Here is a 17,445-nt window from a genome sequence, read left to right as displayed (position 1 = left end):
TGTTATAAATAGAACAGGTTATTTCCATTCTACCTTGACATTATCAAAAAGGAAGTTTCATTATTCTTTAAGTTTACAAGATAAAACCATTTATTATATACGTTTGATGTGAGTATACATGTCATTACCATGATTAAACTAAAGTATAAAATACACTTCTCAATGTTCACATAGATAGTGATAAGTTGACCTTAAAAAATATTTTACTTTCAGTTTACTACTTCTCCAAAGCTCAAAATTATATTTCTATCAATAAATATCTGATATCAATCACACATATATACCAATTTATGCAGGTAAATTATATTACTGCATATCATTGGTAATCAAACAACAATAGGCGGAACCAGGAGGAAAAATTTGGTTGATTATTTTGGGAATCACTGAAGCATGACTGGAGCAGGCTCCCTTAGGTCAGTCAGCGGGATCCTCCTTATGAATAGTTCTGGATCCGCCACTGTTATTATGGTTTTCACCAAAAGGGATTTAAAAAAAACAACAGGATTTCATACAAAATAAGCACACCCCAGCTCCTAGTTGGTAATTAATGTCTTTAACATTAATAATAATGTCACACAAAGAAATCAGTTAACAATGTTAAAATTACATTTAATTCAAATGATAGTCAATCTGTCATTTAGACATTATCTGTATATTTTGTTGATTTTAGATATATATCATATAAAGTAATGAAAACAAATTGAGTAATCCTAATCTGACATCTGGTTTGTGCTTAAGAAATCCTTCTGTGGATTGCTAAATATTTTCGTCGGTATCAATTTTCGGGAATATGAGTTGATTGGCTATATTGGGGAAACTTAATTTTGATTTTCATCATTTTTATTTAAAAGATAAGTGTTATGTATTACTTACTATAACATTATTGAGAGTAGAAGGCATCTGTTCAGATTAGCATTTTATTCTACACTAAATTAATCAAGCAAGTTAACAAATTATATATCGCGACAATTGATACAACTGTGGTAGGTAGTAGTCTAGGCGGTGCCATATGGTTTTCATCACTTTGAGGTTACAGTTCATTTGATAACCATTCATAGTACCTTTAATAGTTTATATTGACAGTTTCAATTAGACATAACATTTCCTCCCTTCTAATTTTCGAATTCCATAGTAAAGTTATAGTATGCGAATGATAAGGTCATTGATAAAAATCAGCTGTTCAAGGCACGTGTGGAAAGAATGAATGAAAGAAATTAATTACTGTCTATGTGTATATAAAAACTTTAAGTATGAAAAACACGTATATCATGCATCCAAAATATTTATTCCTACAGTGATTGCAATAGAAAAAAAATCATTTTCTCACGCCTAACATAGGTTGTAAAGGGAGTTATTATTACCCTTACGGCACTACAACCAATTTTACAAATTTAACCTAGTAACCAGCCTTCTGGTTCTCAACGGATATCTTCTCTGAATTGGTTTTGACAAAGGTAGTTTGCTGTCTTGTTGTTTCAGTTGTAGATCTTGTGGTTGCTCAGTTGGTTCATCCGGAATTATCTCTAGTTCAACTGTTTTGTCATTTCTAATTTCTTCTCCCTGTTTATCGTGAAAGTCTGAGTTTCGTACCTGGTCGGCATAACGTTTCCAGATACTGTTGGGCGAAACTTCTACCTGATAATTTAGCGGTCCTTTAATTTTGGTTACAAGTCTACTTGTACATTTATTTGGTCCACGGTAATCGCGTACGGCTACTGTTTCTCCCTCGGGAAATTGTCGTAAAGTCTCTTTTAATTGCAATTTTTATCTGCTTATCCTGAACTTGTCTATTAATATCTGGTTTGAGCAAGTCAAGTCTGTTGCGTAACTGTCTACCCATAAACAACTTAGCAGGTGTTTCATTCGTTGTACTATGGGGAGTATTGCGATACGCAAGTAAGAAATTTGCTATTTTTTTGTTTAATTCTGAATTTTCCCCTTTCATTGCCTTCATGCTCTGTTTGAAAGTCTGAAGAAAACGTTCAGCGAGTCCGTTTGTTGCAGGATGGTAAGGTACACTCTTGATATGGGTTATTCCCTTCATTTTAGTAAATATTTGAAATTCTTCTGACACAAATTGTGGTCCGTTGTCGCTAACTATCTGCTCTGGCAATACTGCTCTCGCAAATATAGTCCTTAAAACTCTGATTGTCTGTGTTGAAGTGGTACTTTTCATCGGTATAATTTCAGGCCATTTAGAATGAGCATCAATGACAATCAAGAACATGTAATCAATAAATGGTCCAGCGAAGTCAATATGTATACGTTTCCACGGACTTGACGGCCACTCCCATGGGTGAAGTGGTGACTGTTTCGGGTTACGATGGTACTTTTGACATCCGGAACAACTTTGCTAGTGATTCTATCTCAGAATCAATACGTGGCCACCATACGTAGCTCCTTGCTAATAATTTTATTTTCACTACTCCTGGGTGCGCAGAATGTAACAGTTCTAAAGTTTGCTGTCTAAATTTTGTCGGAGCAATAGTACGTACTCCCCACTGTAAACAACCTTGACTGATTGAAAGTTCGTTTTTCCGGTTGAAATACGGTTTCAAGTCAATATCATCATTGACGGTCCAACCTTTTTGTATAAATTCATAGACTCTTGATAAGATCTTGTCACGCGCAGTTTCTCGTCTAATATTGTTGTTTGTTAAGCTTAAATGTTCTACCTGCTTTAACATGAAAACATCAACTGCATCAAATTCCTCACCATCTGATTCTGTACATTCCTGTGGTATTCTCGATAGCGCATCTTCGTTTGTGTGCTTGTTAGTGTTTTTGTACTCGATGTCATATGTATATCCACTTAAAAATAACTCATATCTCTGTAAAAGTGCTGCTAAAGTGGTAAAATTCCCTTTTTCGGATTGAATATTGACACAAGCGGCATATAGTCTGTTATCAGTGTAAATTTACGACCATACAGATAAGTATGAAATTTTTAAACGCCGAAAATTATACCTAGAGCTTCTTTGTCGATTTGACTGTAGTTTCTTTCTGCTTTATTAAGTGATCTTGACGCAAAAGCAATATGGCGCTCCGTTCCATCTTGCATTTTATGTGACAAAACTACCCCTAATCCATATGGAGAAGCGTCACAAGCCAATCGAATAGGTAGTTCTGGGTCATAATGACATAGAACCTGCTCAGATGTTACCAAATCTTTGGCCCTCTTGAATGATACCTTACATTTCAATCCCATTTGACATATTTTTCTAACAGTCTGTGTAATGGGCACACAACAGATGAGATATTTGGTAGGAATTTATGGTAGTAATTCATTAATTCGAGAATTGAACGTACCTGAGTAACATTTTGTGGTTCTGGTGTGTCCAAAATCGCTTTAATTTTATCCTCAGTTTTGTGTAATCCATGCTTATCTATTTTATGTCCACAAAACTTGATTTCATCTTTGAAAAACTCGCATTTGTCCTTATTAACTGAAAGGTTGTACATCTCTAATCGCTTCATAACTGTGTCGAGGTTCACTAAATGTTCTCGGTCATTTTTACCGGTTATAACAATATCATCTAATATGCATTGCACTCTTGTCAACCCTTGGAGTATTTGATCAATGGTTCTCTGCCAGATCGCAGGTGCGGACGCTACACCGAATAACATTCTGTTGTACTGATAAAGTCCTCTATGCGTATTTATAGTCAAGTACTTCTTGGATTCCTCATTCATCTCGAGCTGTAAATATGCCTGTCTTAAATCTATTTTCGAAAATTTTTCATCTCCAGATAACGAAGCAAAAATATCGTCAATTCTAGGTGAAGGATATTGATCAACTTGAAGCTGCTGATTAATTGTGACCTTAAAATCGCCACAAATTCTCACGACTCCTGACTTCTTCACGACAAGCACAATAGGCGTTGCCCATTCACTAGTTGTCAAGACGGTCGAGCTCTTGTTCAACTTTCGGTCTTAGTGCATACGGTATCGGTCGCGCCTTCATGAACACAAGTTTAACATTATCTTTCGTAATTAAATTTCCTTTAATTCCATTCACACAACCGATGTTGTCACTAAATACGGATGCATTTTGATCAAGCAATTCTTTTGTTTTCTCAGTAACATTTTCAACACTTACTTTGTTGATTTTGCTCCAGTCAAGTCTGATTTTTCGTAACCAGTCTCTTCCAAATAAGATTCCTCCTCCTTTTTGTACGACATAGAGCGATAATATTTCACTTTGGTCGTTGTAGTTTACATTTACGGCGATTACTCCTGGTTTAAATTTCTCAAAATAACGTCTGTTGAATCAAGCTTACGATTCGGAAACATTTGATCAAATTCCTTCTTTGGAATAATCGAGAGAGCGGATCCTGTGTCCACTTCCATTTCAACAGATTTGTTGTCGATTTTCACGTCGACAGTTATCTCCTTTGTTTTGGAATTCACTGTATAAATCCCTACATCATTGTTTCCTTTCTGTGTATCTTTGTTTACGAACACTGTGTAAATCCCAAATTCATCATCCTGAGAATCATCATTATTAAGTGAGTGCATATTCCGTTTAATCATTTTACTACGACATGCTGCTTGAATATGTCCTTTCTTCTTACATTTATGACACGTTTGATCTTTAAAACGACATGTATCGGCTTAATGTCCTTGCTTGTTGCAACGGTAACACGTTATAAGTTTCTGTTGATGGAAGCTAACCTTCGGTTTTTTACTTTTAACCTTATGTACAGCTGACTGGTTGTTTTCCCTGTAGCTCCAATGCGTCTTTTGTAGCTGTTTCCATCGCTACAGAAATCTGCACAGCTTTTTCTAATGTTAATGCTTGGACTGACAATAGTTTTCTCCTGTTTCTACCATATGTGTGTAACATCATACTATAACAACAATTTGGTTACAAAAAAAGCTGGCTTTTCAGCAGTATTGTATTATCTATAGACATAATTGGAGTTTTACAATTAGAAAACTTCTGATTTCATTTACAAAATAAAATTTACATATTATGATAATGAACCCTAACAATATGAATTTTTGCACTTCCTGAGGTAAAAGTAATATACAAGTCTAGTTAACATGATATGATTAGAAAACATTTGAGACTATAGTAAATGTTCTAGTTAAAGTGAAAAAACTGAAGTTTACAGTTGTTTTCAATATGATAATTTAATACTGGAGATTATGTTTATGTTTTGTCTGTTACATGTATATTAAAGGATGGACAGGGATGATAAGAGACGATACTTTATAGTCGGATCTGTTATAATGGAGGTTGTCACACCGTTGTTCAGGACTAGACTTGAAAGAGACTACACTAGTAAAAGACTAACAACTCTACAGGCTTTCCTAAGCACACAGACAGTAATACACATACTGTTTCATCTCCGTCACAGAAATGCGCGATGCTGTGTTGATGGGCATAACTGTTATAACCATCCATCATTGCCACTTATCTATTGTCAATGGAAGCGGTTATATTCAGAGAAACCTGGCCATGCCCTTCATGATTGCCACTGCAAGTTCACAGCTAATCCTGTTCAACTAGAAGATCTTGATATCACCTTATCCAGCCTGATTTTGTTAAACTGCAATAATCTGACACCAGCCGATGATGAAGCAGTACGGAGCTTACGACAATACAAGAATGACTACCTGAGTCACAATACCACAGGAAGAATATCACAGACAGAATACAAGAGCTTGTGGACAGACCTGACAAACTTTGTCCTACAACTTGACCCTAGTAAACAAGATGACTTGATAAGGATTGAAAAGCGACCATTGGATGAGGCTTTGTGTAACAGCTACACCCTTAACCTACTAGACATTCACAAAAAACTTGATGAGGTAACTTTCAATGTTTTTGTTATTGATAATAGATTTAAAATAACATTTGTCAATGGTGATGTTAACAGAATAAGTTGAACAGCCATTCAGAATGTCAGAGAGATATACATTGTCATTTAATTATGGCTGATACTTTCTATCTGTGAGGCAAATACTTATATTCTTAATTTATGATAGCTATTTTTATTTGTGAGCATTCTCCCTCGTGCACAACTATGATTTCTATCTTTGGATATCTTTTTTTGTCCTTTTTGGTTTATAACTCTTCATCCTTTAAACAAGCTTTGGATTTTCAAATATTTGGCCTCGACTATCACTGAAGAGACATTGATTGTCGAAGTGCGCATCTGGTGCTGAACAATTGGTACGGTTTATGTTATCACAATGAAAACAAATTTCAACTGATTTGTTGCGTGACACATAACTTACTTTTCGATAAAACAATCTATTATAGATTTAAAATAACTAGTACTAGTATACATATTTGTTTAGGGGCCAGCTGAAGGACGCCTCCGGGAGCGGCTTTTCTCGCTGCATTGAAGACCCATTGGTGGCCTTCGGCTGTTGTCTGCTCTATGGTCGGGTCGTTGTCTCTTTGACACATTCCCCATTTCCATTCTCAATTTTATTATAGTCTATTTTATCTTTTTATAATGCTTACAAACTATTTTATTAAACAATTTGTCGCTAATCTGTATTGATATGATGATCCAACGTCACATTACAGCGACACCCAAATTAAGGCTCACATAACATGTTTATGCCTAGTTATTTCATTTATGAAAAGAAAATTGCTAAATGTATGAAAAATAAATTTTCTAAAGATGTAATAACAGGTACTCTGGATTCCTTATTATTCGTTGGATACCAATTTTCGTGGCTTTCGTGGGTACAGGTGAAACACAAATTCAAATGTTCAACAAATATTAAACATATTTTCAATAGGCTTCGTATACAGAGATCGGCAAAACCACAATCAAATATCCACAAAAATGCAAGTTTTCAGCAATCCATCAAAAATCGATACCCACGAAAATAAATGAATCCAAAGTAAATGAAGAATGTTTTTTTTCTTCATTAATATATATCAAATTGCTCAAATTAGACTGACTGTTTAAAAGAAGCTGTATAATTATGTTTCGTATGGATTATGAACAGATATATCATGTTAAGGAGGGGTATTTGCAAAAAATACCAGTCGAGAGAATGTTAAATTTCGCGAGCCGTAAGGCGAGGAAAATTCATTCTCAAGACTGGTATTTTTTGCAAATACCCCTCAAGAATATGCTATATCTGTTTAATTACACCGAATGTTAACGTACAAAACGCATTGATGATTGTGACATAAAACGCATTGATGATCGTGACATTACAAGCGTCCAGTCGGATAGAGTATTTTTTGGCAAATACCACGGCGGAGAGGGTAAAAAAGGCATATCCTTTTTGCATATACCCCGGCGCTGTTTAGAAATGAACGATATTCATTTGATAAAAGTAAATTGGTGAAAAATACACTGGCTATCAACCAATCAAAACCCAGGATTCTTACATAAGGTGTAATTATATAAATCAATGGACCAAAGAGTAGACTTATTTTGCCACTTGAATGCCAATTTTCAATATATTCTGCAAGGTACTTATCTAAAACCAGTAACATCAAATTTGGATTTTTTATGATATCATGATTTCTAAATTAGAATATTTATAACATAAAGGTTGATTTATGAAAAACATATATGCAACATATGTCTACGTTCAGTGTAATAATCATGTCAACCAATTCCTAGCGGATCAATTAATAGTTGTTTGTCTAATGTCCAGTGACAAATATGTCATGCATATTCCGAAAGATTCCTGTACATTATTTTTATATTGAATTTCATTGGGCCACATGATTTTTTTTGAAATATTATATTCTTTCAAATGATATGTATCTGAGCAAAGAACAAAAATTGTTGATGTGTATAGTATTTTTGAAAATGAATTGAATAATAGAGTAGATACGGATGGATTTAAATCAACATTATTATTGTCAATTAAAAAGAATTTTAGCAATAATTAGTCGCTGTACAGGACAATTGTGCATTTTTATAAGTTGATAAGTTGAAACAGCTGTTTATTTCCCTGGATAATCAGTGAAATGGAGTGTAATAGAGTAAATCAAGATCTAGAGAAGCTTTGACTCTTGGTGAAACAAGCAAGGTTTGATGAATAAATAATATTATGTTAAAAAAACCCTAAAAAACATGATATTAGAAGGATTGCTGAAACTTAGATTAAATATATCTTAGATCTGTTTGATATTTGACCCGACTATATGATGGTTCAATGTTTAAGTTTAGTAGGATAAAGTGAAATAGAGTTGCAAATAGATATAAGAAGATGTGGTATGAGTGCCAATTAAACAACTCTCCATCCAAGTCACAAATAGACCATTATAGGCCAAAGTACGGTATTTAAGTCAGGGCAAGTATGATTGTCTTTACTGAAAATAAAATAGTTCCAGAATACATAGCTTATGTTTTTACTTTATTTTCAGATGGATAATTCAATCCAAGGTATAAGATCTGACATACAAGGGCAAAATGCTTATATGCAGGTAAATACATTATTACATTCATTACCGCTTACTGCATCTTGCTGACTTTGTAACTTTAAAAAAAATAAGGTGGAGTAGTAAAAGCAAAGGAGAAAACTATTAATAAAGACAATAAACTGTTATCACAGAGATATGTCTCGCTTTTTTGTAATTTCGATAATGCAAATGTTGAAATTAAAATAGCAACACTTTAACATGTAAGTTTTACAAATATTCAAAGTCAATGAACCATGACTGAAGGAACATGGCTAAACAATCTCCATGGTAATGAGATATGCCAATGCTAAAACAACTGCATACCAAATACCATTGACCTACCAGTAGTGGTTCCCCATAAACCGACCTAATCACAAACTAATACATGAAAACTAAGCAAAAGTTTCAAAAGTCAATAGACCATGACTGAGGGGGCAGGGCCAAATCATTTCCATTTTAATGAGGTATGCCAATGCCTCTACAACTGCATACCAATTATCATTAACTTACCACTAGTGGTTCCCCATAAACTGACTTAATCACAAACTCATACATGAAAACTAAGCAAAAGTTTCAAAGTCAGTAGACCATAACTGAGGGGGCGGGACCGAATAATCTTCATGGTAATGAGATGTGCCAATACTAATACAACTGCATACCAAATATCTTTGACTCACCACTAGTGGTTCACCATAAACTAGACCTAATCACAATCTAATACATTGTTGACGCCGACGCCGCCGCCGCCTCCGTCGTCGCCGACGCCGGAAACAGCATACCTATGTCTCGCTTTTTGACTCCATCAAGCGAAACAAAACAATTAAAGTTGTGAACAAAGACAGAACTGTTTACAATTATATATGTAGACTGCTCTTTGTAAATACAGCTGTTTCCCAAACCATACCTCTTTTGGGGAGATATATAATATTCATACATATTTTGTTTTGTTATTTTGGATAGGAACTGAAATTTTGCATTTCAACTGGCAAACATTAGACTACTTAAAAAGTTTTTTTGCAAGGGATCCTTTAAGTGGAAAGAGTGTGGCAATCTCCTCATAATTACATGAGAAATTAGTATGAACATCCCTATTCTGATCATACATGGCCTAGCTTTCACTAATAAGAAGCAGATAATCAGACATCCCCTCATCAGCACAAGTTTATTTTGCCAGGCAAGAGTCAGGGATGACCATATTTCTATACCCCAGTTAACCAAGAAATTTTGAAATCCACAGAACATTTTAAAAACATTACCAAAATTTTTAATTTTTTACATTCACAGTATCCTATGTTTTATGCTGTGATTTTATCATATCCAATAGTATCTCAAAAGAACATAAATCACAATATACAATGTAACAGCTGTATTGACTCCACTGAAATGGGTTTTATTTGCACATGTTGTTATAGATGTTATATGTATAAAATTTATTTTACTTTACAGGAGATACTTCTATACATCAGACAAGATGGGTGTTCTAGTCAGTGTGGAAACTCTGAACTACAAAGTATGTATAAAAATATTGATATTTAAAGGTTATAAATAGGTTTTTCACAGTGATATACAAATTATAACATTTTGTTTTCTGATCAAATGAGTCTGATACTATTGACCAAAACTACTTTGACACTTCAGTTCATTTAAAGGCTTGTCATGATGTGAACCTCTATGTTTAACTTATGCAAGATAGTAATTCTGGTCATCATAATTAACCAATTCTAAGAATGAAAATAATCCTATATAATACACAAATGAAAATTAAAAAAAAGTCTAATGAGCATTCATCCTTATAAAAGCAGCCTTTTTCTGAAGAACATCGATTAAAACTTCTGAAAACAAGACTATTGTTTTTATTTGTTCACACTGAAAAAGGCTAGTTGTTACTGCTAATATCTTTAGATTCAGTAATAAATACAACAAAACTAAAAGCATATTCAACAAATACAATAATACATTACGTGTAACTTCCTTCTTTCAGACAAAGATCACACAAACAGTAAACAATACACACTAGGACAAGATGTCTTCCAAATACAACATCAGATTGACCTGACATCAGAGATTGGTAAGGGAATCCAAGGAACTGTAATAGATATAGTGATGATGGATGATGGTAGACTGGTGATGAGTTTACCTGGGCAGTGGAGACTACTGATCTGTAATACAGATGGATCACAGGTAGACAGTTTCCATGTACATTGTAAACCATATGATATTACAGCAGTCAATAACTCTACAGTAGCTGTAACGGTGGTCGGGAGTGAGTGTATAGAGATGTATGACATAAACAATAAACTCAAAATTAAATCAATACCAGTACCTGGAATGAAGTGGTTAAGTGGCATTACAACTATAAACAACAAGTTAGTTGTAGGTTGTGAGAACAGACTAGATATCATAGATCATCAGACAGGAGAGGTGGTACAGACAATAAAGACTGACTGTTACCCTTACATGTTACATGGTTCTGGTGAGAGAATATTCTACTATGATACCTACTTCAACAACAACAAGCTGTTCTGGTACAGTTATACTGATGACAGACATTACACCTTAACATTACCATCATCACTTTTGAGTATAACTACACTACAAGATGGTAGTCTGTATGTGTTGTGTGTAGGTGTATCAGTCCAACATGTGTCATCTGATATTAAACAGTTTACTACTGTCAAAACAACGGGACTTGAACAATTTGAATGTCCAGCATATAATCCAAAAAAAGGACAACTGGTTACAAAGAATATAAACCAGAACATATTCGATGTATTCTATGAGAAATAATGGGTCTAGGTTACAAAAAGAATTTTAACATTTCCATAACATTTTTTATGGAAAGAAAATAAAGGTTTCAGTTTTGAATGTATTAGATATATAGACTGTTTACTTTAAGTTCGTGTGATAATGGTGGCATTTCAATAACAATAAATGAGAAAAATGTAAATACATTAAGGAAATTAAAAGAAAAAGTTAAAATTTTTATGTTTAATACAAGAAAGGTAAATATCAATGAATATACTTCTTAAAAAGTACGTTTTGTAATTTCAAGATTGTAATGTTTCCCTATACTGACCATACTGAAAACACCTTTTCAGCTTTTCACTGCTTCGTCTTCCAGTAGTGAATAAAGATTGTGAGTAAATATATATTTTGATAATAAAGTTGTTCTAGTATATTTTTGTTGCTATTTCTAACAAAATTGTATGGCCATAAAAAGACCAAGCATCAATGTATATTTTAAATGTCCATTGCAGCAAGATATAACACATATTCATGGTCAAGATTTTTGGGAATGCATTTTAAATTTGCTCACATCAATCCTGGGTTTAAAAAAAATCACACAATTTTGGACATTTTGAGATGACTTGAATTTTCAGGTCTTTTTCCAATGTCAAATTATTCACACAAGATTCATGGCATCAACAAACTTGTATTGACTGGTTTCATCACATTATGTCGTGCAGTTTCTAATTTTTTTTAAACATTCAAGAACTATTAATGGAATACTAAACTACGAGTGATTCAAAATGTATTTACAGGATGATGAAATAATTTTACATTTTACAATTAAGTATCCAATCTGGTGAAGACAATTTCACACATGCGTATTACATAGTAAATAAAGCACATGTTTAACTAATGGAAAATCATTTTTTCTCATGTGTACTGAAAAGTTCTTAGTTTATGAAGATAGTTGTACCGGAATAAAATTTCTTTCAAATATCAGTTTTGAGCTTGATCACTTGTGCTGTCAAGTGTGAAAAACATTAGTTAAAAGTGTTTAGCGATCATTATCCAATATCAGGAGGGCTCTCAGGGTTATAATACTTTTCTGCAGTGGTCGTTTTATTACTGGAAAAGCATTTCATAACAAAATTGAGTGAAAAATGGTGATTTAGAAACCTGATCTCAATGAAAAGACCAAAATTATGTCTGTAAAAAAATAAAATTTCACCAACTCCCACTCTGCTGTTTAGGACAAATATCTTTCAGTTTCCAGCTTGATTATATGCTGCAAATATGACCGTTTCCGAATGAATACCCATGCTTCAGATACATGATTTGGTGACGCAGTTCGCAAATTAAAACAATTTATTTTTTATGTTGTAAATATTGTTATTTATTGAAAGCTTGTAGATTTACAATAAAAAAAGTCTCATATTTCATTCTTTTCACATTTACATTGGTTCAGGATATTAAGCTAATATGAATGTATTATGCCTGCCGGTTGAGAAAATTACCAAATTTAGCAGAAAGTCAAATCACAAAAATACTGAACTCTGAAGAAAATTCAAAACGGAATGTCCCAAATCAAATGGCAAAATCAAAAGCTCAAACGCATCAAACGAATGGCCAACAACTGTCATATTCCTGATTTGAAACAGGCATTTTCTTATGTAGAAAAACAGTAATTTTTTCAACACACCTTTTACGTCTTACTTTTGTAATTTTAGAAATTTTGCGTGTATTTGTTTTTCAAGTTTTTAAACAATAGCCACCGATGCAAGATTCGATATTGTGATAAAAGGAAATGCTTTCAAAATTTAAGATTGAAAGTTATCCCTTTTCAATTTTTGCTTAAATATTTTGAATTTACGGTGGTAAGATGTTTGTTTATATTGAAAAACTATAACTAATGGTTTGCTATATAAAAAAAAGAAGATGTGGTATGATGACCAATGAGACAACGCTCCACAAGAAACCAAATGACAGTGGTGTAACAGTACAACAATATCAAAACTATAAAAATCAGCTGAAATATTAATCAATAAAATAAACTTATACACTTAATTTTTGATATAACAAATAAATAGAATGTTTTTTTTAAAGAGGGGTGAGTTTAGTTATAACCTTACTGTTATGAACTTCTCATTTTGACAATCACAAATAATGATGCTGCCGTAAATTACATAAAAGTTTCAAAAATAATAACATTCTTACATTGACTTCTTCTTTATCCTTCATTGGATCTCCAACCAGATAAAAGAATCGGACACAAAAATCTTGTTATGCCAAACAAAAAGGCTCCAACTCGCTCAGTTATTTATCAAGTACCTACAACAAAAAACAGGAAAACAATATTATTTACCCTGCAAGGTTTATTAACATATAAAACTGGATAAAAATATCTAATGATCACAGGTAATCACACCTTGCAGCAATGTTATTAAAGGTACATGACAAAACCTAAATTTTAATTGAATGTGATCTATATTTTATGTTCAATGGCTATGTGTTAAAATCTAAAAAGATTTAGCAAAATGGTACTTTAATTGTCACTTTAAACCATAACAAAATCTGAGTCTTTTGATTAACTGTAAAAGGTAACGTCGATGTCATTTAACTTTACACCTAACTTTCTTTTAATTTGCATTTCAAGGATCCATGAAATTTAAAAGTTGTTAGAATCATTTTCCTTGCCAAAAAAAACTTGAACCAATCTAGTCAACTATGATCTGATCCTCAAAAATGAAATGCTTCAAAACTCAACATTTCACCTAATACCGGTATTATTAAAGAAGTGACAAATTCAAATTAAGCATCTCTAGCACTATACACAAAGAAATATACGACAATGGCGACCCTGAAATTTCTGTTGTCCGATTTTGGCGCCAAACTAAAGGGAAACAACTCGCGCCTGACAAAATTACCGTATTTCACCAAAATAATTAAAATTTCGCTTTGTTATTACTAACAATCATACGTTAAATAAATTTATATTCAGATATCGTCCATTAATATAATTTCACACATTATTATATTAAAGCGATCAATAAAGAATTCACAACAAAGTAATTAATGGAGTGCATTGAAATCAGACCGTATGGGGTAGAGGGGTAATACAAAAGCCCGTAACATTTTTAAAAGCCTTGTGACCTCCATTTTGTTTTACCTTAAAATGTTTGAAAAGTTCATAGTTTTGACATATCCGTTTTTAAAAAAAAATCTACCCGAGAAATTTTACGAAAAATCGATTAAACCAATATTTTTAGCCTTAAACTGAAATTAGAATTTGGCAAAATTTGAACATAAATCTATAAATAAAAGGAATTTTAAGCATAAAACAACCAAGGGAAACGTTTACATTTAGAATTTTAATGTGTTTTCACATAGTAATCATACTGACTTAGTTCTATATCTTTGAAATTGATGTAGCCCTTATTGTTGACAGGCTGGAAATGTTTGAAAGTAGGGTCAAAATCGCACATTTCGCTTCCTTTTGAGGAAAAAAGGAACTGGTGACCCTCTTTTTTCTTTGCATTTTTGGATTCAGCATAAAAAGATCTACAAAATATGTGAAAATAAAAAAATCTACCGGGGGTCCTTATTGTGGTGAGCCACCTTAACTGACAGTAAACAGTGGACACTACAGTGAATGGTATAGTTTTGCAGCTAAAGTGAAAATATTAGAGTTTAGAGTTGTCTTGACTATAATAATTTTATAGTGTACATAATGTTTATTTGTTGTCTGTTATATTACAGGATGGACAGCGATGACCAACGACGATACTTTATTGTAGGGTCTGCTGTAATGGAGGTTGTAACACCGTTGTTCAGGATCAAACTTGAAAGAGACTACACCAGTAAAGGACTAACATCTCTACAGGCTTTCCTCAACACACAGCCAGTAATACACATCCTGTTTCATTTCCGGCATAGAAATTTGTGATGATGTGTAGATTGGCAAAACTGTTATAACCATTAATCACTACCACTCATCTACTGTCAATGGAAAAGATTATATACAGAGAAACCAGGTCTTGTCCTTCATGATTGCCACTGCAAGTTCACAGCTAATCCTGTTCAACTAGAAGATCTTGATATCACCTTATCCAGCCTGATTTTGTTGAACTGCAATAATTTGACACCAGCTGATGATGCTGCAGTACAAGGCTTACGGCAATACAAGAATGACTACCTGAGTCACAATACCACAGGCAGAATATCACAGACAGAATACAAGAGCTTATGGACAGACTTGACAAACTTTGTCCTACAACTAGATCCTAGTAAACAAGATGACATGATAAGGATTGAGAGGAGACCATTGGATGAGGCTTTGTGTAACAACTACACCCTTTATCTACTAGACATTCATAAGAAGCTTGATGAGGTAATTTTCATAATGAATGTGTATTTTATATTGATAGATTAATTCACTAAACTATGTTATCTCAAGACATATTTCATGTGTTGGTGGTCATATAATAAAAAGAATAAGAGGAAGATAAACCAATATCCAGTCAGAATGTAAGACATGTTATAAACATTGTGTATTCCATTCAGGCTGATATTCTCAGTTGGTGTGGCATATACTTATATTTATTTATGGTAGCCATTTTTATATGTAAGCATCTTACAATGAAAACAAATAACCCGATACACCACAATTAATTTGTAGTGCATTTCTATAAATCAATAAATACAATTTAAAAACATCCCATCTACGTTTTCATAATAAGATTTTTTAAGTGTAGTTTTTGACCTATTGACATTTATACCTATGATGTCTGTTTGTTTTGCTCACACAGTGTTGTCAATATAATGGAATTTTATGCGACTGTCATACAAGTGAAAGGTTTGGCTACATTTTGTAGCTATAAAATCAGGTTTAATCCACCATTTTCTACATAAGGAGATGCATGTGCCAAGTCAAGAATATGACAGTTGTTTTCCATTCGTTTAATGTGTTTGAGCTTTTGATTTTGCTATTTGTTTAGGGACTTTCCGTTTTAAATTTTTCCTTGGAGTTCGGTATTTTTGTTATTTTACTTTTTACTACTTTTGGGACAAACTTTAAAATTATAGTAAACTACATAGCCTCTTACTCAAAACATGGTCAATCTTATGTTAAGGGGTCATTAACTAGATTTTATGGCTTCAGGCATACTAATTTTTTACCTTTTCTTACTTGACCAAATCATTACTTTACCTTAAAATAATACGTGACCCAAATTTTTTTAGTGTAATAATTTAATCCCCTTCTTGCTATTTTAGGCATGAAAAATGAAGAAATAAATTGAGAAGGTGTATGAAAAAAATTTCAAAATAATACACTGTCCAGTTACTAGGGACTATATTTCAGGGTAATGCAAATCCAAGGATGATAATTGTGTTATCAGACTAAATTACAATGGAAACAAATGAAAACAACACGTTATACATTTTATGCGTCCGAAGCGCATTTCTGGATTAACCTTCATTAAGAACACACAAAGCCGAATAGTTGAAAACCAAGGATGTATAAGAGCCGAAACAGTTGAAGAGCTATATGACTAAAAAGGACATAATAAAATAGCCAAATCAATCTAAGATCAACTTTGACTGAGGAAGTTGAAACCTTAGTTTCTTTATAGCTTCAAAATTTATAAACGGACAATTTTAGAAAGGTTCGGTATAAATCAGTTGTGAGAGAACAGTCAAATTCGTGGCATTTATCTTCGCCCTTTTTTTTGTGATACATAATCTATTTTTTGATAAAGCGTCACTAGAATAAGTTAGAATATCTAATGACATAATGCAAAAACAACATATTTCTGTGGACCTTAGAAATGCCAAAAAAGAATAACTAAATCAAAGTTATTATCGCCAAAAAAAAAAAACTCAATTTCCTCCTTTCCTATTTATGAAGGAAAGCAATATCAAAAACCACTTGACTTTCAAAAAACTTCAAATGTAACAAGGTAGTTTTGTCAAGTTTCCCTCAATTCCTGTCAGATCATGGCAAACTGTTAATTTTGTATTGACAAACTTCCCCATGATAAGAAAAACAAAGTCGTTGTTTTGCTTAGGAAACCATGTAAGTCTATCCAATCAACACATGAAAAAGCAGATGGATAACTTCACAAAGTATGAAATAATTCTGCCAAGTTTGATTTCACTCCAAAGTAAATGAGGGAAATATGGCAAAGTTATGTTAGAAAATTGTGGCTGTTTTGCTATATCAGTCTGATACACAATAAATGGATATACAAAACTACACATTGTGTGAAGTAATTCTGTCAATTCCAATTTTATTCCTACATAAATTGTAGAAGACTTTGTGTTGG

At 33.0% G+C, this 17,445-nt stretch overlaps 2 protein-coding genes across 2 annotated transcripts in view; both read left to right on the top strand.

Moving 5' to 3' along the window:
* Positions 1-17,445, top strand: part of LOC127716576 (uncharacterized) — a 148,138-nt gene that overhangs the window by 66,756 nt on the left and 63,937 nt on the right. The gene's annotated exons all lie outside the window — the stretch shown is intronic.
* Positions 36-11,568, top strand: LOC127716577 (uncharacterized). The gene is made up of 5 exons (XM_052222811.1): positions 36-108; positions 5,187-5,817; positions 8,357-8,416; positions 9,839-9,902; positions 10,374-11,568. Coding segments are annotated over exons 1-5 (1,563 nt in total). The 5' UTR covers positions 36-106; the 3' UTR covers positions 11,180-11,568.

The sequence above is a fragment of the Mytilus californianus genome, unplaced genomic scaffold, assembly GCF_021869535.1.
Source record: "Mytilus californianus isolate M0D057914Y unplaced genomic scaffold, xbMytCali1.0.p SCAF_9, whole genome shotgun sequence".
Classification (NCBI taxonomy): domain Eukaryota; kingdom Metazoa; phylum Mollusca; class Bivalvia; order Mytilida; family Mytilidae; genus Mytilus; species Mytilus californianus.
The sequence above is the reverse complement of the archived record's forward strand: the minus strand, read 5'-3'. Positions and strand labels throughout refer to the sequence as shown.